This window comes from Cheilinus undulatus, linkage group 3 (genome assembly GCF_018320785.1).
Source record: "Cheilinus undulatus linkage group 3, ASM1832078v1, whole genome shotgun sequence".
Classification (NCBI taxonomy): Eukaryota; Metazoa; Chordata; class Actinopteri; order Labriformes; family Labridae; genus Cheilinus; species Cheilinus undulatus.
In genome coordinates, this window is record NC_054867.1 from 10,752,784 (window position 1) to 10,776,011 (window position 23,228).

At 38.7% G+C, this 23,228-nt stretch overlaps 2 protein-coding genes across 4 annotated transcripts in view; both read left to right on the forward strand.

Annotated features, from left to right (window-relative positions):
- The window catches only part of ssuh2.1 (ssu-2 homolog, tandem duplicate 1), a 29,945-nt gene extending 10,691 nt beyond the window's left edge, over positions 1-19,254 (forward strand). Inside the window, exons 2-12 of one of the 3 annotated variants that reach the window (XM_041782852.1) lie at positions 3,450-3,545; positions 3,617-3,701; positions 3,872-4,001; positions 8,483-8,543; positions 10,016-10,140; positions 10,234-10,296; positions 12,030-12,067; positions 13,998-14,090; positions 14,185-14,290; positions 14,400-14,507; positions 16,990-19,254. In XM_041782852.1, the coding sequence (XP_041638786.1) occupies positions 3,450-3,545; positions 3,617-3,701; positions 3,872-4,001; positions 8,483-8,543; positions 10,016-10,140; positions 10,234-10,296; positions 12,030-12,067; positions 13,998-14,090; positions 14,185-14,290; positions 14,400-14,507; positions 16,990-17,124 (1,040 nt within the window). In that variant the 3' untranslated portion in view covers positions 17,125-19,254. Of the gene's footprint in view, positions 1-3,449; positions 3,546-3,616; positions 3,702-3,871; positions 4,002-8,482; positions 8,544-10,015; positions 10,141-10,233; positions 10,297-12,029; positions 12,068-12,133; positions 12,214-12,279; positions 12,387-13,997; positions 14,091-14,184; positions 14,291-14,399; positions 14,508-16,989 lie in introns of all 3 variants that reach the window. The other 2 variants (XM_041782851.1, XM_041782850.1) reach the window with 2 other exon arrangements.
- A 2,300-nt stretch (positions 19,255-21,554) lies between these two features.
- si:dkey-49n23.1 (semaphorin-3D) overlaps positions 21,555-23,228 on the forward strand; it is a 151,053-nt gene continuing 149,379 nt past the window's right edge. Inside the window, exon 1 of the mRNA XM_041782626.1 lies at positions 21,555-21,731. The gene's annotated coding sequence lies outside the window, so the exon portion shown is untranslated. The remainder of the gene's footprint in view (positions 21,732-23,228) is intronic.

The window sequence follows — 23,228 nt, forward strand, 5'->3', positions numbered from 1 at the left end:
CTGTGATAACACTAAAATAAGAAAATAAAACATTTAAGGGAAACTTTGTAAAATAAATGAAAATAAGTGAATAAACGACTAAAAGGTAATTCTGAAATTAAGAAAACCTTAAACTTAAATAACTAGAATAAATTAAGAGGATGACATAAAATTCAGATGAAAACCAGACTAAAGAGATCAGTCTTTGCTTCTTAAAAACATTTACATTAGGTGCAGCCCTCAAGTTTTCCGGTAAACTGTTCTACAGACGGGGGCAATAGTGATTTGAAAGATCCCTCACTGTTGTTTTAGTTCTAACTTTGAGTACTATGAAGAGCACTTCCTGATGACCTGAGGGCTCTACTGGGTTCATAAGGTAAAAGCCAATCAGATGAATAGGAAGCAGGATGACCAACACAGAGACCTTAAAATTGGTGTAATACGCTCTTTCTGGTCCTTTCAGCATTCTTGCAGCTGAGTTTTGGAGCAGCTGCAGATGTGAAATCTTCTTTTTAGGAAGACCACCGTCTCTGCATTGTCTTAAGAGAGAAACTGTTGCACTCAGACAGTGTTCTTTTAATAAGTGGTTGTCACTGTGGGGGCCCTGAGACACTTAGAGGGGGTCTCCATATGCCTTAAAAAACTAAGTTTTTTTTTTAAACGACGCATTTGCCACTTTACACCCATTTTGCCAAATTTTCACCTGTTCTCATCAATTTCCCCACAAATTCTGCCAATGTTCACACATTTTTGCCACTTTCTATTCCCCTCTTACCACGTTTTATGTACATTCATGCCACTTTAACCCATTATTGCCATTTTTGCTTATTTTTTTGCCACCTTTGTCTAATTTTGCCACTTCTAACCCATTTCTGCTACTTTCAGTATCCCATTTCACCAACTTTTCCACAGTTTTTTGACATATTTAACCCATTTAAATTCTGATTTAGGAAAAGGGATTTACATTTTTAAGAAGGCTATTTACCACAGCACAAAAGAAGTTTGCCAGGGCCCCAGAAAGCTCTCCCATTTACCACCCTTCATGGGTGGCTTTCTCTGCACATGACCATTCTTGATTGTGCATGGCTGTGTTCATCCACCTTCAGGTACAGTGGGGGTCGCCGGTCTGTGGCACCTTTATTGTGGGGGTCACAGGCTGAAAAGATTGAGAACCACTGCTTTAAAGGGATACTTCAACATTTCAGCAAATTCATCCATTGCCACAATTCCTATAGTCTTAGTAATAGGTTCGTTACCTTTAGTTGTCCGTGCAAGCTATTTTTAGATCAGCCGCGCTGAGATGCCAGCTGCTCTGCCAACTCTATTGAGTCTTGTGGTAATTCCGGCTTTCCCTCATCAAACTCATCATATTAACAAACAACAACTCCAAAACGCTCTCGTGGACAAGTTGTGACCTGCATGATAAAATGTTTTTTTTTTTGTGATGTCCTAAATATGGGGCACGACACCAAGACCCAAATATGACACCTAGATTTTTAGTCTGCTGACAGGAATTTAACATGATGCTTTTTCTTTACATCTCAACCTGCAGACTGATGACAGCCAGACACTAACATCCATAAAAATGACATAAAAATAGAAAAAAATAGAAATGACACAGTGCAGAATCACCACAGACACTTCCTCTCATGATTAATGATCATTCAGAGGAAATATTTAATTTTAGGTGGACCCTATACTTCTTTTGATTTGGGAAAATCTGATTTATTTTTCCTTTAATTGCTATAAAAAGGATGCCACATTTTGGTATGTGTTTACTTATGAGTGAACTTTTCTGATACACAATTTAGAAATAAAAAACTACATTCACCAATTTTGGATGTCCAGGAAATCTTTTTCTTATTCCTGTGCTTTTTAAACAGGTATCCATGTTGTTTGATTGTAACTATCATGGTATTGAAATTCAAAATTCTGGTATTGTTACAACTCTGCATACAACATACGATCAGTATGTAAGGCCAATATACACTATATTGCCAAAAATATTCACTCACCCATCCAAATAATAGAAATCAGGTGTTCCAATAACTTCCATGGCCACAGGTGTATAAAATCGAGCACCTAGGCATGCAGACTGTTTCTACAAACATTTGTGAGAGAATGGGTTGTTCTCAGGAGCTCAGTGAATTCCAGCGTGGTACTGTGATAGGACGCCACCTGTGCACCAAGTCCAGTGGTGAAATTTCCTCATTTCTAAATATTCCACAGTCAACTGTCAGTGGTATTATAACATAGTGGAAGCCATTGGGAACGACAGCAACTCAGCCACCAAGTGGTAGGCCATGTAAAATGACAGAGCGGGGTCAGCGGATGCTGAGGCGCATAGTGCACAGAGGTTGCCAACTTTCTGCAGGGTCAACTGCTACAGACCTCCAAACTTCATGTGGCCTTCAGATTAGCTCAAGAACAGTGAGTAGAGAGCTTCATGGAATGACGAATCGCCCTTCTCCATCTGGCAATCTGATGGACAAGTCTGGGTTTAGCTATGCCAGGAGAAAGGTACTTGTCTGACTGCATTGTGCCAAGTGTAAAGTTTGGTGGAGGGGGGATTATGGTGTGGGCTTGTTTTTCAGGAGCTGGGCTTGGCCCCTTAGTTCCAGTGAAAGGAACTCTGAATGCTTCAGCATACCAAGAGGTTTTGGACAATTCCATGCTCCCAACTTTGTGGGAACAGTTTGGGGATGGCCCCTTCCTGTTCCAGCATGACTGTGCACCAGTGCACAAAGCAAGGTCCATAAATCGTCATCAGTGTGTGACCTCACTAATGTGCTTTTAGAAGAATGGTCAAAAATTCCCATAAACACACTCCTAAACCTTGTGGAAAGCCTTCCCAGAAGAGCTGAAGCTGCTATAGCTGCAAAGAGTGGATCGATGTCATATCAAACCCTACGGATTAAGAATGGGATGTCACTTAAATTCATATGCCAGTCAAGGCAGGTGAGCGAATACTTTTGGCATTATAGTGTATCTGCCATAAAAATGGAAAATGTACATAGAAATGTACATGTCTGCAAACGTCATGCTCATAACCCTGGGCATCCCTTATTTAAATTATTGAAAGGTTTGATAACCTGAGTCCCTTAGTCGGCCTGTTGTTTGTTGGATGTTAAATCAAACAGAATAAAATGTCTTGGCTCAAAGTTCCTGAATATTTTGTGCTGAAAATTACTGGCTGAGCCAGAACTAAAAAAAAAAGAAGAAAAATAAACAGATTGGCTGTCAGCTCAAGGGGCTTTTGTGTCTGAAGACTTTAACCATAACCAAATTGAATACAAAAGAAAGTTTTCTGGCTACATCGTGGCAAATAATGAATTACCACTGGTATCAATATTTCCGTACACCCCCGGATAAAACTGATTCTGCTAAAATAAAAGCGAGCCAACTGTCAGCCTTGTTCATGATTTCCATGAGACATTGACTCAAGCTTTTTCATAACTTCATCCTCTCAGGCCAATGTGATCCTAATATACCAGAAGAGGGACCTTCAGCACCCCCACCTGGCTGGCTGGATGATGTACATGGATACCAGGGCCACAAAGGAGGAGGTGAGATTTTGATCTGCTTATTATGTTTTTTTTCATTTCCCAACTTTCATCTCCTGTTTTTGTGTATCCAGAGGATGATAACCCACTGTATCCTCCTCCACCTGCCTACAACCCCACACCTGAGCTCGACAAGAACACCTCAGTGCCTGAAGTCAGGTGACAAACACACCAGAACATCACCATTTTAAACACTTTACTTGTGAATTTGAGTTTTATTTTTAGTGCTCAACACTTCTGTATTTTACTGTTAGCTTAATAACAAGGTATGATAAAGTAAGATGAGTCCAATCCTATGTGTGTTTTTTGTTTTTTCTTTCCTCCTCCAGGGTCCCGACAGTATCAGAGGATGTAGCCAGAGAGGCCCTGCTCAAGTATGTGGAGTCAAAATGGAAGTACAGCTCCAAACCGGCCAGAAACCTCACCTTCAAAGAGCTCAAACCGGTCACTGTGTACAGGGTATGAGAGAGACTGATGCAGAATATGATGGATGAACGTGCGTCTGTCCTTTGTCTGGTTTAGTATGACAAAATTCACATTCTGAGGAGTCATTGTTTGAAAGCAGCTCGAAATATTGAGAGCAAAGACATGGTGGTTTAAAATTTTTTCATTTGTTTTCATTTCTATGTATTTTTTGCTTTAAAATCTCTGTTTTTACTTAAGTTTCAGTTAGTTTTCAGTTAGTTTGATTTAGTTTTTTATTATGTAAAAAATGCTTAATTTTTATGTAGTTTTTAGTAGTTTTAACATATTTTGCTTATTTATTTTTAGTGATGTGGGATTGGAGAAGGCAAGACTGGAAACAAGACAGAAGAAATAAACCTGATAGAGTTTTAAAAATCTTAAGATATGATATTTAAAAACAACTCAAGACCTACAATATTATATATCATAACATTCTTTTTCAAAGTTAAACAATTTTACACTCTTCAGGGTTGGTGGTCCCATATATTTATATTGGTAAGCTAAGAGTACAGGTGCATCTTAGAAAAATTAGAATATCATGCAAAAGTTATTTTTTTCCCTCTGATTTAATTCTAGAAGTGAAACTTGCATTATGTTCTGTATACATCCTTACAAAGGAAAATATTCCAAGACTGTTTTTGTTTTAGTTTTGAAGATTATGGCTTACAGCTCGACAAAAATCAATATTCTACTATATCAGAATATTACAATATCACAAAACATCAATTAAAAAAGGAGTTATAATGCAGAGATGTTTACTTTCTGGAAAAATTATGCTCATTCATGTCAATTATTCTGTGGTCCTGCTGGGGTGTAATGAAGCCCAGGTTGCTCTGATAGCAGCCTTCAGCTGGCCTGTATTGAGTCTGGTGTCTCTCATCTTCCTCTTACATTTTCCCAGAGATTCTTTATTGGGTTTAACCTGAGAAACCTCTCATAAGCAGCATTTGGGAAAGAGCAGAGCCTTTAAAAAAATGAGGGTGATTAGATGAACGTTCTGTCTGTCACATCTTTATGGTCCAATCAGAGCAACAAAACACGTGACATAGCCCCTACTGAAGGAGTAAACTCAATAGAGAACTTCATAACGGGAACCATGGGGACTGTTGACATGCCATTACACAACTCTTGTTTTTTTTTTTTTTTTGAAAAGAAAACAACTCAATGCTGTTCTTTGTTCTTCTTTTAAAGAAGAAATGTCATCAAGTTTCTAATTAAAACTTATGCTTTAGCAGCGTCCGCGCTAATGTCTTCTGTCATAACTGCACTGGCCTCTTCTTGCTGCTTGCTTACGTCACAACTCTGCCACACCCAAAAGTACTGCCCCTCGATGCTGATTGGTCCTGTCACTTTCTAACCACGCCCAAACGGTTCAGAGGGGAGCTTTGCAAGATGGATTTGCCAGTAGGAAACACGAAAACGGGCGTATCCATCTGCTTTACAAGGTTATATTGGGTTACCATGAATACAAAAATACATTGCTAGATCAGTCTTGTTATGTTAAGAGAGATCCTTTTCAGTCGATATAACCTATTAACCTTTATTTATTGTGTTATTTGCCTCTTGGAAATGATCACATCGATCCTCTTTTTGTTTGTTATCACACAAAAACTTCAGTCTGTCAGCTGCGCATTAAAGCCTGATGTTCAGCTGCAGGAGACAGGAGTTCAAGCAGAAGTTTCGCAGCACTGCAGCGCAGTTTATCTGCTCATATAAACACCAAAATGCTTTTCTATCTCACTGTTGTCATAACGAAGATATCTGTGGAAAGCCGTTATTTTTTCATGAACAAGTAAGCTTTTACAGCCTTGGATTTCTCATGGATTATCACATGAAGCGCAACACTTCCTGTGTACAAACACAGATGGAGAATGGGAGACTTTTCTAAAAGGTTGTTTCTATTTCCCTTTATCATATATCTGCTCCTTGGAAATGACTGTAAATATTTTTTCTAGTTTCCACACTTAAAACTCAGTCTGAAACCTGTCCTCTCCTCTATTAGCTGTTAAGTCTGATGTGCAGCTGATGAAGGAGGCAGGAGTTTGGCAGACTGAAGTTTCTGTGTTAAATCATTAATAAGATCTGTGTAAGCATAAGTATTACCAAGAAGCAGATAAATGTGATAAAATAGAAACATTGTTTAGAAAAGGTTCTCCTTTACTTTATTTGGCTTTGCTCATAAGTAGGAAGCGCTGAGCTTTACTGGATAATCCATGAGAAATTTAAGACTATAGGAAATGAATATATCAGTGGAACATTAATTATTCTCAGTGATATCTTTGTTATAACAAGTGTGAGCTAGCAAATCATTTTAGTTTTTATACGTGCCATGAAATTTTGTTGCCATACTGTGTGGTGATGATAAGTGATTATCAGGAGGATAGATGAGAAAAGAGATGTTTTTAAAATTAGTAGCACGAGTATCTGACTGAATTGGCGTATGTACTCTTTCAAAACAAGATTTATGTGTCCCTTTTCACATTTCTCTGCTTGCTGCATTCTTTAACCCGCTCTCTGCAGCTTGACAGGCTGAATCGCATGCGACTATATCAGACGGCTTCATTCGAGTTGCAACGCTCAGTTCAGACTGCTGCGACTCATTCTAGAACCGTCTCGTCACGTGGTGAATCTTTGGTCTGATCTAGGCTTAAGAACATGACACCTGTAGCCCATTTCCTGGACCCGTCTCTGTGGTGGCACTTGATCCACTGACTTCGGCCTCAGTCCACTCCTTGTGAAGCTCCCCTAAGTTCTTGAATCTGCTTTGTTTGACAGTCCTCTGAAGGCTGAGCTCATCCCTGTTGCTTGTGCTCCTTTTCTTACCACACTTTTCCCTTCAGCCTGCTTTCCATAAACATTCTTTGACACAGTCAGTGAGAACAGCCTGCCCTTTCAGCAGTGACCTTCTGTGGCTTACCCTCCTTGTGGAGGATGTCAAGTTTGATTGTCTTCTGTGAAAGAGTCAAGTCAGCAGTCTTCCCCATGACTGTGGCTGTGTGGACTGAACCAGAGTGAGAAAATAAAGACTCAGGAAACCTTTGAAAATTTCCACAATGTTCTAATATTCTATGATTGTGGATTTTGGATTTTTATGAGCTGTATACTGTTATAATCTAGATTAAAACAAGATCACTTTTAATGTAATAGAAAATGTAAATACATTGCGTTCATTCATGCATGCACACAAACTATGTACCACTCCTGCAAAAGTCCATGAGTTAGTGTCCCAGCCACGTTTGAAACAGTTTGGAATTTTTTTAATTAGTTTTTATTTTTATTTAGTTTCACTTTTAATTTTTCAAACCATCTTATGGCCTCTTGACAAGGGATTATTTTTGTAATAATCACACAGGACGTCTGTGTTTTTAATCTCATAAGAATGACCATGTCTGTAATTGGTGGAGTAAAAATTCCTGAGCAACCATATTTCAACGCACACAGAGGTCTGTAGGTAATACTAATCCTCTGTAAATTGGAATCCCTGTAATTTAGGGTTATTTTGATGTGTTTTTTGTGCTCTGTGAGGCTTTTTCTGGACCTGTTTCTGATTTTAAAAAAATCATAATCTAATCATAGGAGATTGTCAACAAAGTTTAGACACACAGTGTCTCAAATACAGTTTTAAGTTTTAATTTTGTTCACTTTTTGTCCAAAAAACCCTCAAGGTATAATGATGGTATACATTTGTTTACCCTGTTGAATCTCATATCAACACCACTGAACCATCACCTCTTCAGCTTTCAGATCATTTCATAACTGGGTGTGTTTTCAGTCACAAGTGTTGAGTGAAATCTGAAGTCCTGCAATGTTTGGACTCATACTTCTGAGTTTCCAAGGTGCAGCCTTGAGTACTCTCCAAAGTAAACAAAAAGTTTTTATCTAATTCAATAGGCTTAAGTAGTGTTGATTGTTAAATATGTACAATGGTCATTTTGCAATTGGGGTTCCTGCTGGTTCTTATAAAGTCTTAATGAGTCCTAAGCTACATTGTTTAAATCTGTTAAAAAAAACAAAAAAAGTTTAAGTGAAACGGGACATAGCATCCACACAGTTTTCTTTGAAAAGACAGCAGTTGTTTAAAGCTGGATGTCACATCCTACAGCACCTCTAAAGTGGATGACTTATTCTTTATCAACATGCAGAACTGTCTTTCTATCAGAGTACAAAGTGACCAAACCAGTTCTCACCCTAAACCCTGCCAAGGAGTGCCACCTGATTGCACATGGGCTAAGTCCAATTATTTATTTAGTTCTGTCAAAGGGAGATTAATGGGTGTCATATCTTATTAGATTCCTCTAGATTGTTTGTAAGAATAAATCTTTTTTACACTTTTAACCACCCTTTAAAAAGAGGCACTTCTTTCATCTTACAGAATAGGATAATGAAAATTGAGAACCAATCAAATCAAGACGTATTAAGCTACTAACCTTATTTACTTTTTAATCCACCTCGCGTTCTTTCTTCTTTCTTTACAGTATCGACTGGAGACTTACACCGAGACCAGGACCAGCTCCTGGCAGTATGAACCTTACAACGGTAAAACATGAATATGAACTTAAAAATCAGTGCTCACATTTTCTCTTTTTCGTGATTAACAAGATTTTTAACCCAGTTTTTTCCCCACTGGTATCACCAACCTTATTCCCAGCCCCTATGATACTTTGCATGAATTATGGAAGTTACTTCTGCCCCAATGCTAATCCTGATTGTTAGAGTTATTTGGAGATTGAATTATGTAAATATCATCTGTTACACCTGAAACAGTGTGGAGGTTCAGGATTCAGAATTAATTGCATTGATCACGATTAAGGTCTAATATTGGTGCACTAACTCCATGATTAATCTCATGCTTTATCGTCCCTTTCAGCACACTTTGGTTAATCAACGTCAGGGTCTCCCAGCAGCCAGAGTGATGTAAATAAGTCCACCACTGCTCCTTAATGTCTCATTTCACTTTAAAATACTCACTGACAGCTCAGTGGACAAGCCTGAAGTCATCTGAACCATGAGTTATCAAACATTTACCTTTTCTGTATACAAACAGGAAGTTAGTTGACCGCAGCTTAAGACAGTACAAAAATCTAAAATGACTATAACATTTCTAAATGAACCACAAAATAGTGGTAATTTAAAGGGCACTAAAAAGAGTGGGACTAATGACAATAAACTACAGAATCTCTGATAAATCATAATAACCTTTTTACTCCTTTCACAGCCCTAATTATTATGGTTCCCCCTTAAACTGGACAGGAGAAAATGTAGAAATAGCTTACATTAAGGCACACTGGTAAATTTAGCTAACTTTATTAGCTACACGTCAATATTCTCAAAGTAATGAAGAAGATTTTATTTTGTTAAAGTAGCTGGGACACAGTCTTATATACTTCAGAGAAGATGTAGAACCCAGCTAAAGCTTCAACATGTCTCTTCAGTTTGTGTGTACGATCTCCTTGGCCGGCTCTTTAGTTGAGTGTATCTAAAATTCTGTATTAGGATTTAATGTCAAATTAATATTAAAAGAATCACATCCCAGTTTTATTCACTCAGTGTATAGCATATTTCAAACATGTTTCCATTACCATTACCTTAATCATCTCCACTCTTGACCTACAAGGACTAAGATGGATAAAACCCTGCAGTTCAGAATTACCTAGACATCTGCGGGTTTAGTCTCTTTGCTCACAACAATTGTAGAAGAAATATTAATCTTACTTATATTTTAAGAGAACAATTTCCAGGTTGGAGCTGTTGCTGAGCTAGGAAATGCCTTTAAATATTTTTTGTTGTTTTGGTGAAATGTCCCTGAATGACAGCAAATATTAAGTATGGTGAAACAGACCTAAGAAGAAAAATTTGGGTGACAGAGAATGACTGTGGTTTGTCACAAGCAGCACAAAGCATGAATGAAACACAGCAGTCACAGTGGCAGCTCTGATATGTTTAAACAGCAGTGTGAGTGTTTAAACCAAACATTTGTACAGTAGTAATTTTAGTTTTCCTTCAAACAGGGCAGCCGGTGGACGGTCCTCAGTACGGTATGAGCCCTCCACCCTGGGACATTCCTGTAGTGTTACCCGAGAGATTCACCGACAGGGTGGAGAAGGTGCGGGTGCCACACTCATCTTTCGTCAAGGTAAAGATGTTTTTCTTTTTCAGACAAAATGAGCTTTGAGCTGTTAGGATTTTTGTGTTGCATAACACTATTGTTTGTGTGTTTGTGTTGTAGGTTTGTCACAGTTGTCACGGCTGTGGGAGAACTCGCTGTAGTGCGTGCTTTGGTAGAGGCCAGGTAACGTTACCTGTTTGGTTTATTTATTGAATTAGGATGGTGCAAATTAATCGACATATCAACAAGACACATAAACGATATGATGGAATAAAAAAAAAGCTTACACCTTTAGTATTATTTTGAAAGAGCAGACTAGAGTACTTTTTGTTGCTGATGTTTTCTTTTCTTGTATCTTTTCTCTGTCAGTTCCTATAACTGATTGTCAAATTATAGTCAAAGCTGTAAGGTGTCTGGTCAGAAGTTGGAAACCTCCATATGACATTGGGAGACTTGAATTTTCCAAAAACCATGGAACACAAAGCTGAGTGTACCAACTGAGCATGAATAGACTCGACTTTAGCTCCTATATCTGACCCAGCTATCACTGACTTCAAGATTAAAGTTTAAAGTGTAACATGAAACTGTCATAACTCCACCCCGTCCTGTTATGTGGGAGGCAGGTTGCTGCTCAGTTCAGTTGGGTTATGTGTGCCAGAGGGTCACAACCATCAGTTGGCTCTCTCTTTGTATTTGAATTGAAAAAAATTATTTGTTTGAGTGCCGGTGTGTGGGAGAAAATCAAAAATATGTTATTTTACCTACCCCCCCTATTTGTGACTCCCACCTGTCCTTATTTTGGGTCATTTTTTAGTTTATGTATCATTTTGATAGACTTAGTGGGTGGCAGTGTGGAAACATAATCCCCTGCCACCTTTTAGAAATCCTAGACCCATTTTTGTTATCAAAATCCATTTTGTTTATTCATGCAGTTTTTGTTAGTTTCCCCATTAGCGGGGGGGGGGGGGGGGCAACAGGGTGATGATTCGCAAAGTGGCTCCTCATGTTACCCATATTCCCCATTAAGTGTGTCACCACAGTCTGGCAGTGACTGCATATTGTTTCATTTCTCAACATCGGGAGACCAAAATGCTTCCTCACGTCTGATTTAAAAGTTGCTGGTGCCTCCGACATCTCACTCAGTCCTCTATTGCCACTTGTTGCATCCACTATTTTCACTTTGTTAGAACAAGCCAGTAAGTGGAGCACAAAGGGCTGATGGTAATTATAGTTCCCCCTTCCCCTTATTTGGTTCCAATAAAACAATGACACTTTTTGTTCTGAAGACCTATTTTTCAAACTATCACATGTCTGTTATGACATTGAGACACTTCTATCACTGCAATTCTGCAAAATTAACAATACCATAACATCTCTAGTCTATACACTGCCGCAGCCACCACTAAATCCCTGGTTATGTCCTGCTTGTTTGGTTATGCCATTTGCTTGCCTTTTTGGTTCATATTAGATTGGATAAGCCCTAATTTTTAAACTAATGTCTACTGCGTTCTAGGCATCAAAGTTCCAACCAAGCAAAACTCAGACAGAGGCCTAGCTGGTGCATGGGGTAAAACTTTAAGTCAGACCTGTGTTCCAGTTTGGCTCAGTTGGTGGAGAGGGTGCCCATATATTGAGGCTGTAGTCTTCAACGCCTTGGTCACAGGATCGATTCCAGTGTTTCTCTTTGTCTGTCCTAGCCAATAAAGGCATAAAAAAAAAACAAAAAGAAAAAACTTCAGTCAGTTAGTTTACTACCAAATTTCAGCCATTAACAACATTTAAGTGTTTGTTTTACAGCCCTCACAAAATATTTCTAAAACCAGTTCTGCATAGAAAAACGATTGCATGCTGTAAAATGTTGCCTCATATGTTTAGGTTATTCCCATTTGTACTCAAATCCTCATCTGATTTTGCAGAAGCGTGTAAAGCGGAATGGGAAGCGTGTTAAGAGAAGGTGGGAGTCCAGCCTGCTTGTTCTTTTTCTTGTCTGTTTGACTGAATTTCCATGTTGGTCTTGCAGAAGCGTTGCACCTTCTGTCATGGTCATGGTCATTCTAGGAATAGACGCTGCACGTCCTGTCATGGTAGAGGTCGTAAGAGGTGGGAGTCCAGCCTGTTTGTTCTTTGTCTTGTCTGTTGCTCTGAATTTCCTTCTTCGTCTTGCAGAAGCGTTGCATGAGCTGCCATGGTAGTGGTTACAGAAATAGGCCGGGCAATCACAAGAACTCTGGGAGAACGCGATGTTCTATGTGTCACGGGAGAGGCATGAAGAGGTGAGAGGAGACCTGAAAACTCTGCCGATAAGAGTCGAGATAAAGAGGAGTAGACAAGAGTGACTTATTTGATTTATGATCTAACACTACAGACTGTGCCGTGAATATCTGAACATTTCACAGTAAATGTCAAAGCTCTGTGCTCCTGTCAAATACACAGATTCAGCACTTTCAAGTTAAATCTCTGATGTGGAAATAGCTGTTTTTTCCCTGAAAATATTAGCCTAAAAGAGGGTATCATCAGCATAAAACACAATATTGAATATTTAGTAAGAGCTATTTAGCTAAGCACAAGTAAATGCACAAGCAAAAATTGATTACCGTAATTTCCGGACTATAAGCCGCTACTTTTTTCCCATGCTTTGAACCCTGCGGCCTATACAATGATGCGGCTAATCTATGGATTTTTACATAGATTAGTTACAGCTAACGGCCACTAGGGGACCTTCTAAATCTATGGATTTTACAGGTTACGGTCCCCCACCTTTAAACTCTATGGGCTTTATGGCCGGTCCACGTCCCCCACCTTTAAGAGGCGGGCTCCCGCAGGAAATGCTGGAGGCCGGAAAAGAGTGAGACAGGCAGTTCGCGCGAACAACAAAAGCAAAAGTGGAACCAAATGCAGTACGAGAGACAGAACGAGAGCAAGACAGACTTTACGAGAGCGAGACAGTTTGCGCAAAGGATGTTTTCACGAGCTGCTGCACGTACCCTTGGCGTCAGTGAATCAATGGTGAGACGTTGGAGACGCCAACGTCAAGAACTGGCTCAATGCAAAAAAGACGAAAAAAGCTTTCAGAGGTAATAAAAGCAGATGGCCCGAACTTGAAGACTTTCTTGAAGATTGGCTGAACACACAGAGAGCAGACGGCCGAGGTGTTTCCACCGCGCCACCGTTCCACCTGCGGCTTATAGTCCAGTGCGGCTTGTATATGTACACATTTGGTTTTCCCCTAAATTTAGCTGGTGCGGCTTATATTCAGGTGCACTTTATAGTCCGGAAATTACGGTAACTGGGGAATAGAAAGTGATCAAAAAAGTATACGGGATACAGCACCCGATTAAAAAAATCCTCTTCGCAGCAATAAGATCAGTGTTGGTGGCTAATAAATACCTACAACCAACCTGATGGTAAAAGAAATGTTATTTACTCTGAAGATCCTTTTTGTATTGAGGGTATTCAGAAACAAACCACTGGCTTGCAAAGAGATTTTTCAACAAAGCAAAAATCGCATTGACACATCAGTGTGCTTTGTCTACTTCTGCTATAAATAATGTGCCGCCTTCTGGTGTTTGGTGATTACTACAATGCTGTAAACATGGAGCTTAAATGATTATCTCAGAGATCTGTGGACTTGAACCAATTACATGCTTACTAACAATCAGGGACCCCACCTCTGTTGCATGAAAGCACCTAAATCCTCAATGCTTCTACACTGTAGCTTTGCAGCAGGTGATCTGGGTTTTTTTGTGTGTTTGTTTTGTGTTTTTTTAAATGCATGCTTGGACAGCTTTGTGTTAGTTCCCTCTCTTTTGCTTGTTCTACTTCTGTGTGAATACAGCAACAGGGTGGGTCTAGATTTTTTAAAAAACTTTTTGTCTCTTCTCCAGGTGTATTTCCTGTCATGGCCATGGCTTTAAAACCTGCACTGTTTGTCATGGCAGCCAAAACCTGCTGCATTTTATCCTGCTCACAGTGACCTGGTATGTTAAAGATGCATACAAATAGTACACCTTTCAAATTCTCTGTTATCCATATCTCGTTATTTACCTCTTTGTGTTGGTGTTTTTTCTCTAGGAAGAACAATGTGGAAGATTTTATTCCAGACCGCCAGCCTGACTTTCCTGACAAGAAGTTTGAGAAGGTGACAGGAGACCCCTTCTTTGTGGATGAGAATGTTCTGGTGAGAAAAGAAAAAACATTTTCTACAATTAGGTCCACTCATCAGCTGCAAAGTTTCAGTGGCACATTAACAGACTTTTTAATATGTACATTCCCTCCTTGTCCTGCAGGTCTATCCTATCCAGGGCTTCCCTGATGAGGAGATCTGTGCTGTTTCTAGATCAATGATAAACCAACATCTAAATAAATTCAGCTCTACCAGCCGCATCCTGCAGCAGGTACAAAGTAACAAACATCAAACACCAAGATACTGACTTGTTCAACTGTCATTAATTACAGTATGTGATACAGGCTTACAGTTTTACGAGCTACAACCAGGGGCCTTGTTTTCAAAAGCATCATGTGGCTTTTGCACCAGTTAGACCAGTCGAAATGACATTATCTGATTCTCAAAATGCACTGAGTTAAACTCTTCCCCAATGGTGCTGCAGAGCAAATGGTGTCTCTGTGCTGCTGCTGTTTGTGCGTGTGTAAATGAATGATTATCTTGTTATTTTGGGAAACATTGCTAACCTTGCAAAGCCAATGGATTGTCCAGATTCCATGTCTGTCATTAGGGTGATCCATGCTGCAATGCTCCAATGTTGGATTTGTTCCTGGTCAGAGAATAAATGGGAACAAATCAGCAATCAGTTTGCTGTTAACTATTTGTATGTGGAGGCAGGATGGCTGCTGTGCATCTGGCTCAAGATGGAAGAGGTGTGACAGTCAGAACAGCAGCAGAGACAACAATGACAGGAAGTTTTAAGGCAAACTGTTAAACCAAATCTATATTTCTCCACATTGTTATAATGTGTTATTGCCTCAGCACAGAGACAAACAAGTCTGTTGAACCAGCTGAGGACAGATAAATTAGAAGTTGATGTTTTAACCTGTAAAATTGATCAAAATAAGATCTCCGTTTTGGTTCATCCAGTGACTGTAGAAACTGGTTTTAGCCGTACATTTGTGGCTATTTGTATTATTTTGTTTTATATTAAATGTCTAATGAGTATATTCCAACAAGTATGTTGATTATGTTGCATAACGTAAATACCCAAATCATCTGGCCTTGGAAACAGTCATTGAAGGGGATATTTGTTAGCCTTGCAAAGCCGATAGGTTGCCCAGATTCCATGTCTGCCATCAAGCAGATCCATTATATACAGTGGCAAGCTGATATGCTTGTCCCGGTCTCAGTATGATCGGACCAGTCACTGTTATTTGAGAAGAATTGGGCAGTGGCTACAGGTGTGGTTTTGTTTAAGGGACTACAAGCCTGTAAACAATGGTGGCCAGTGAAAAGATTAGTGTGAATGCAGCTGTAGCAGCAGTTTGATGAAAATTGGAATTTCTTTATTTAAAGAAGAGCAAATCTTGCACTTGAAACCTCCATTGGTGGAAATTTTGATTTGCTCTTCTCCTGACCGATTTAGGCATGAGTGTAATTTATCAACTAGCTCCCCAACTAGCCAAGTCAATCTCCAGACTTGAACCCTATAGAGCATGCATTTTACCTGCTAAAGGACTGAAGGGAGTAATCCCCAAAACAAACAACAACTGAAAGAGGCTGCAGTGAAAGCCTGGAAGAGCATCACAAAAGAAGAATACAAAAGTTTTGTGATGTCAGTGGGTTACAGGATTAATGCAGTTAATGCAAGAAAAGGATTTCCAACTAAATATTAAGTCTTATTCTCTTTAATCTGTTTTAGTCTATCTGTTCCAGTACTTTTGCTCACCTAAACATGTGGTGTTCTGTTACAAATAAAGCTATCTCCTAAGTTGTTCATCAGATCACTAGTAAATACCTGGAACTAAAAGCTAAAATGTTGATCTATTGTCTCATATGTATCTTTTAATTTCAAACCCAAATGTTTTTAGTCTACAGTGAAAATAAAGGAATTGGGCCAACTATTCCAATACTTTTGGAGGGGACTGTATATGAAGCTTTAGCAGTTACTATAATTTTTGCTGAATCAGGCCTTTGGTGGTAGTTTCACTCTATTGTTAACAGATAGTGCTCTAATTACAGCTTTTGTAGCCTTTAGCTATTTAGATGCTGAAAGATGTATCTCTAGGACATGTCATCAGGGATGTGACCTGGGGTCATCGGGTGTTTTGGGTCTTTCAACATGAGACACCCTCACCCAAGTGACCCAGCCAGGGTTGATCAGACTCCAGGCTTGTGTCCCAGCAGTATCTGTCCACAGATCAACCCTCTTTGTCCTTAGCCAGCTCATGGCTTTTTCTGCCACTAACTGTTGTGCCCAGCGATGTAAATGCCCTGCAGAGTGAACTCCCTGCAAAGCACCCCACCTCCACAGGTTCGCAAAATCTGCAAGCCCTTCCTTTGGCATATCTCCACCTTCTCACAGTACTTGGCATGCGACCTCTCATTGGTCTTGTCCATGCACTCACAAGGGTACAGCTTTTGGTCCTGGCTGTGGATGTGACATCTCACCAGCTCTCACAAAGGCGATCCTGTTGAACTGGTGGTGGACTTTTTAGGTGCTGATGGCTTTCTTCAGAAAAAGAAAGACTTGATGCCAAATGTGTTTAAAAGACTGAATGATGAAAAGTTGTCTAAAATCTGCCATGACAGAATTGCAGTGAATCTTGTAATGAGATGTTACTATTTAATGCATAATGTTTGTCTGTTTAACTTCCCTAAATATAGCTAGAAACTGATTAATTTAATGACTTTAATTTTCTGTTTTGCAGCGTCAGACCATTGAGCTGGTGCCCCTGACTCATGCTTATTACACCTATGGTGGGAAAGACTACAGCTACTTTGTCTACGGGACGGAGAAGAAAGTGTTTGCTGCCAAATATCCAACAGCGTGCACGATTTTATAAGACACTACCTGTGTGTATCCCTTTCTTTGTGATATTTTCATGTGTAATTTTTCAGAAAGGTGGGAGTCATAAGAATTTATACAGAGAAAACAGGCAGAAAAACTAAGCTATCTCTACATCATTACATAATTTACTGAAAATCTATTGCAGTGATGTTAAGTTTGTTATTTTTAATGTGGAATGTTTTGTACTAGTGTTTGTACAATATCCATCATACATAATATCATATAGTTACCAGTATAACCTTATGAGTCTGCAGACATCAGTGGTTGAATTTGTTTTAGAATTCTATATATTCTATCAGCGTTTTGACGATAAAAACAACAAATTACAGAAAAACTTCTTCATGGATCAAGACGCATCCAGAAAAAAACATAAAAAACTAACAGGAACCTTACTGTTAAATGTTAACACCTTAAACTAATTTATATAAAGTAATTTTTATAGCCAGTCAGTCATTAATCTCACTTTAAATGTTTATAGCTGAGTCGTGGCTGTTTTATGTGCCTTAGTGAAATTTAAGAATCTGAAACCTTTTTTTAGAAAAAAAGGAAAACCTTGCATTCTGATGCACCTGAAAATTAATTGGATGCTTCACATTTGGCCTAATTTGTATTTTTTATTTAGCAATGAAATAACCCAAAGATGTCATGCAGACCCCATGTAATCCATCATAATACAGAATAATCTGCATGTGTACTAACAGCTAACACTACCTCCTTGTTATCAGATCAGACTGAAGATATTCACCGGCAAATGGTGCTTACTTATGGGCATTTTGTGCCAAAATATTTCACATCCACTTTACTGCCAAATTCTGATTGATAATCTAATAATCTCGGAGCTGATTCAGAGACATCTTTAGTGCTCTATTCAAAACAGATCCATTGGACAAAGCCATACACTGACAAATGTCCTCTGCTTTTTTCTGAACAGCTGCTCCCAGCCGTTTCTGTGGAAAAAGTCTGGTTTCTTTTGCAGTTTTATTAGTTTGATGAATCACTTTTAAACAGGGTTTGGTCGCATACAAGAGAGCAGTTAGTTTTGCCAGCAAAAGAAGAGAAATATATTGGCTGGAGCCATTAAGTGTCATCTAACGGCTGTTTAACTATGTAATAATCACTACAAACAAATATATTCCCTGTGAATTTAGATAAGTATATAAAATCATTATCAGACAATAGTGTGTTGTGAGCATTTACTGAAATAGTAAATGGACTTAGCTTGTGTAGTTCTTTCTTAAACGTTTGACAGCGATGGTAGAGGCTGCTATGCAAATATTCCATTAGCATTGAATCATTCCATTCAGACGCATTCATACATTAGTATGCAGCACTGGGAGAACATGTCAAGGACAATAAAGGCTAAATGGGAGGAAATTTAAAGGCTGCAACTGTGATTGTTTTTGTTTTTTATATAATTTTGAGGTTGTAGAAGTTTTCATCTTTGTTAAAGGTTTCTCTTGTTGCATCCATATGTTGTTCTGTGCCCATAAATGGTGCCTCTAATGATGAAACAAAGCCTTAAAACAGATTTAGGACAAGGAACTAACTCTTAACAGCTTCAAACCAAAGTCCAGAATGAAAACTACACCTCCTCACTGTCAATGTTGAGCTTACAAGCTATAAACACCACCTGCTGTCACAGGAGTCACTAGATGTGTAAAGTAAATACCACTTTATTGAGACGCAACTGTTTTCTATGTCTGTTTGTTTCAGTGCTCTTATTCTTTTCTGCTCAGGTTTCTTTGTTACAAAAGCCCTAAGCGTACACACATCATGCATTCATTTTTACATCATTTTCTATTGATAATGAGTACATTTGGGTTGTTTTCTTCTAAGTTAAAAGCCTCAGTATCAGATAAAAACCAGCATTTTTAATCCTGATGAGAATTAAAAAAGAGTTGATTCTTTGAAAACCCTCCAAAATGTGTTTATCACAGACTTAAGGGGGTTTAAAGGAGTGTATAGATACGTGTCCTCAAAGGGCTGCTGTACTTTGTATAAATACATCCCTAGTTCCAAAAAAGTTGGGGCGCTGTGTAAAATGTTAATAAAACAATGCAATGATTGCCAAATCTCATAAACCCGTATGTTGTTCACAATAGAACATAAACCACACATCAGATATTGAAACTGGGACATTTTAGCAATTCATTAAAAACTGTTACGTATTTTCAATTTGATGCAAGCAACACATCTCAAAAAAGTTGGGACAGGGTGACAAAAGGCTGGAAAAGTGAATGGTACTAATGAGAAACAGCTGGAGAAGCAGCTGCTGTTAGAGAAGCAGAGTCTCTCTCAGAAGTAAAGATGGGCAAAGATTTGTAAAAAAAAAAAGCAAACAAACAAAAAAACTATGTCTAAAACCTGTGGAACATTTTCAGAAAAGTGTTCTTCGGCGTTTATTTGTGAAGACATTGAATATCCCACTGAATACAGTCCATACTGTCAAACGATTCAGAGAATCTTGAGAAATCTCTGAGCAAGGGGTTTACATTTTTTCAAAATATTTTTCATGGAATGATGAAATGTCTCAGTTTCAACATCTGATATGTTATTTATGTTCTATTTTGAACACAATATGGGTTTATGAGATTTTACAATCAAAGCTTTCTTTATTATATACATTTTACAAAGCGCCCCAACTTTTTTGGAATTGTGGTTGTACACAATCCATCCAGATGCTGATCTTCTTCTTAATGACAGTAAATTTCTACGTCTAACATTGTATCTGCTTTGGATCAAGGATATAACCATTTTGAATTTTATACATTAAATCTTTTATAGATTAGTGGGAGTAACACCTGAATATACTCACCATGCTCTCTGAACTTTACTCCACTTTTAGAAGTCTGTTTTAAATTTTTATTTTATTTTATGTGACATAAAACATATTCAGTGAACATGTCTCCAATACAGCAGTGGAACAATAATAAACTTCCTTTAAAATACCATCTTTTTGTCTTGGTCTTTTTACTGAGAACTTAAAAGCTCCCATACTAAAGCTGCACCTGTGAACACAGTCTGTCACCACTAGAGGGAGCCATGGTCTCTAAAACACCGGCATAAAGAAAGCCTGTAGGTGCGTTTGATGACATTGAATTTTTGGGAAAAACAGCAACTCAGACTAAAACTGGACACAGCCATTAGGTGTGATATAATTTTCTTAGGCTGCCATTAGACAGAAAACTTTCATAGATACAAAAATTAGTAAGGTAGGAAAAAGACAACAAATGCAGGCTGAGGAATTCATTTTTTTGGCCTGTATATTACGGTTTTTCAAGAGTGGTCTCATGTACAGTGATGAGTTGGAGTTTTCTGCATGACTTATCACTGCTATTGCTATAACACACAATAGCTATATCTCATCCCCTCACATCTCCAAACATAAAACATTTACTTACTATACTACATTAGTGAACATGAAGCTGTTTCCTGTCCTGAATTTTGATCATCCTCTTATGGAGAGATATGATGGGTTTTAATGTACTTGCTGTTGTTTGTGACCAGGTTTTAAAACATCATTAGAAGATAATAACTGCTTGCGTATCAGCTGTTGCTGACTGTTTAGAGAGAAAAGGTCCTATATGAAAATATTCCCTGGATAACATGTTTACATTTCTAAATCTATGAGACAATGAGTATTGCAGATATCAAAACACCACAACAACGTTTTCTTTATACATTTGTTTATCTATTTTTAATTTGATAGATCCTTTTATGTATTTATTTCCATGTGTGCACAATGAGCACTGTGCAGAACTTTTAGACAGGTTTGGGCCAAAAGATGTGGCAAGTAAGGACAATGTGGCTTTTATCATTAATTAATTAATTATATCTTTTTTATTGTAGGGGACACTGCACAGTAATAAACGTGGACATGTTAAAGCGCCAGATTGTAACTAAAGGCTAATTTCCAACTGTAAAGTTTTGCCAGTTTCTGAGACCTTGAGACATTTTTTCATTATTATGGTTAAAGTAGCTTTTTATTGCAAGAAAAGCAGATAAGTGAGTAGAAATATTAATAAAACATTTAAATTCACCCATTATCACAAAAAACAAGTAAAATAGCCTAAATGGCATGACATCCATTCCCGACCCACTGAAAACTGCGCTGCGACCCACTTTTGGGTCCTGACCCACCAGTTGAGAACCACTGCTCTACAGAATGACTGGGCACAAATTCCCAGAAACACTCCAAAATCTTATGGAAAGCCTTCCAAGAACAGAGGAGGCAGTTATCGCTGCAAAAGGGGGTCAGCTACCTAGCTAGAGTACGTGTATTTAGATACAATGTCATTAAAGTCACTGTGGTCAAGCGGTCGAATACTTTTGTCCATAAAGTAAATAAAATCATTGACTAATATTGGAGGTTGTCGTAGATGAGAAGTGGGAGTTTCCGAGCAGCCTTTGAACGCATCACGGCAGCAGCGGCAGGTTGTCTCTCCGCCGAAGGAGCGGCTCAGCTCAGCTCACGTGTGTTCAGTGTGTTTGTGGATCCTCCAGGTGATCAGACAGAGAGCTGGCATCGACCTGTCCTGATTTTAGAGCTGAAGAGGATTTACTGAGAGTCCAGAGACCATCATCAAACCCAGACTCTGCTCGGTGAGTTCTGCTGCAAACTTTTTCTTCTCACATGTTGATGCTGAAGCGCTTCTTCTGCTCCGGGAGGATGATGAGGCTGGGATATTTACCGAGTTTGTTAGGAGGAGGTTAATATTTGAGGGGGGGATCTGTACAAAAGGGAATCATTGTCTTATCTATTTCACTCACATTGCCTACATTTGTAAACTCTCCATGAAATCTCAGGTTTGTTTCAGTCAGGATGAAGCTGGATGATCACATCTCTGATGATCACCTGACTTCAAGCGTCTTGACTTTTATTTACCCCAACTTTTTGTATTAAATAAGGCTGCAGGTAGTGATTGTTAATTAGGCCTGTTTTTGATTCAAAATGCCCCTCCAATGTCCCAGTGTTCCGCATGTCCATGTTGATTTTTGCTTCATTAACTTCCAAAACGAAGTGTTCTTTACATAAATAATGGATTCAAGGAGCAAATTCTTAAACTGGAATCACTAAATCTGATCTAATGTAGCTTTAAGAGATTATCAACTCAATTTGAATAAGTGTTCTCTAGTTTGAAAGTTAACTATGTAAAAGAGCTCTAGAATGATTTAAAGTTATTTAGTGTAGCTTTCGGTTCAAATAGTTCACAGCAAGAGACAGAGAAAACGTTCTGCTTGGATTTCCACTGATTTCTGTGGTCATTGAAAAGTTTCCAGGGTCCTTGTAGGAGCATTTTTGTCATTTAAGCGTTCCAGGTCATTAAACTATTTGGTGGTTATCACTTAGTTCCAGGTATGGTCACTTTGACAAAGCAAGGAGCCATATATTAGTGCCTGGTGTAACTCACCAATTGCTATTAAGGCATTATGGGGGGGTTGTGAGGGTTTCATGTGTGTCTTTTTGAGTTTTTTGGGTCGTTCTGATGTTTCTAGAAGTCCTTGAAAATTCTCTCATGGTCACAGAGGGCTTTTCAGGTGTCATCTTAACATATAATGAGAGGTTTTGTTGACATTGAGGTTTTTAAAGAGATTGTTTGTGCTTTCCAAGAGTCACTGGGGGTCTTCTAATGGGCCTGCTTGAGTTTGAGAAACTTTTGTGGTGGAATAAAAATGAAGAGGTTGTTTCAGGTGTTATTCCTCCTGTGCTCCATGTCTCAAGCAGTCCTTGAAAAGGCCGTTGTGGTGATAGGGTGTTTCCAGGAGTTATTATAGGATGTAGTGAGGGTGTTTTGTAAATATTAATGATGTTTAAAAGATGCTTGTTGTTGGTTTGATGGTAGGTTGGCAGTTTCTGGGTCCGGTGCCCTTCTAGAGGAATTTTTGTCACATAAAGGTCAGGGGGGTTTTTACGGAGTTTTTATGGTCAATATGAGGTTCTCTGTGTGTTTTTGTAGTTCTTTAACTGCTTTCTTAAGTCTTTGAGAATGCTGTTGTGGGGGAAAGGTCTTTGGAAATATGTCTTTGTGAACATTAAAGATCTTTCAAGGATGAGAGTGGAGGTTGGGTTGCCATCAGGAGTTTCCAGGAGTCCTTTTG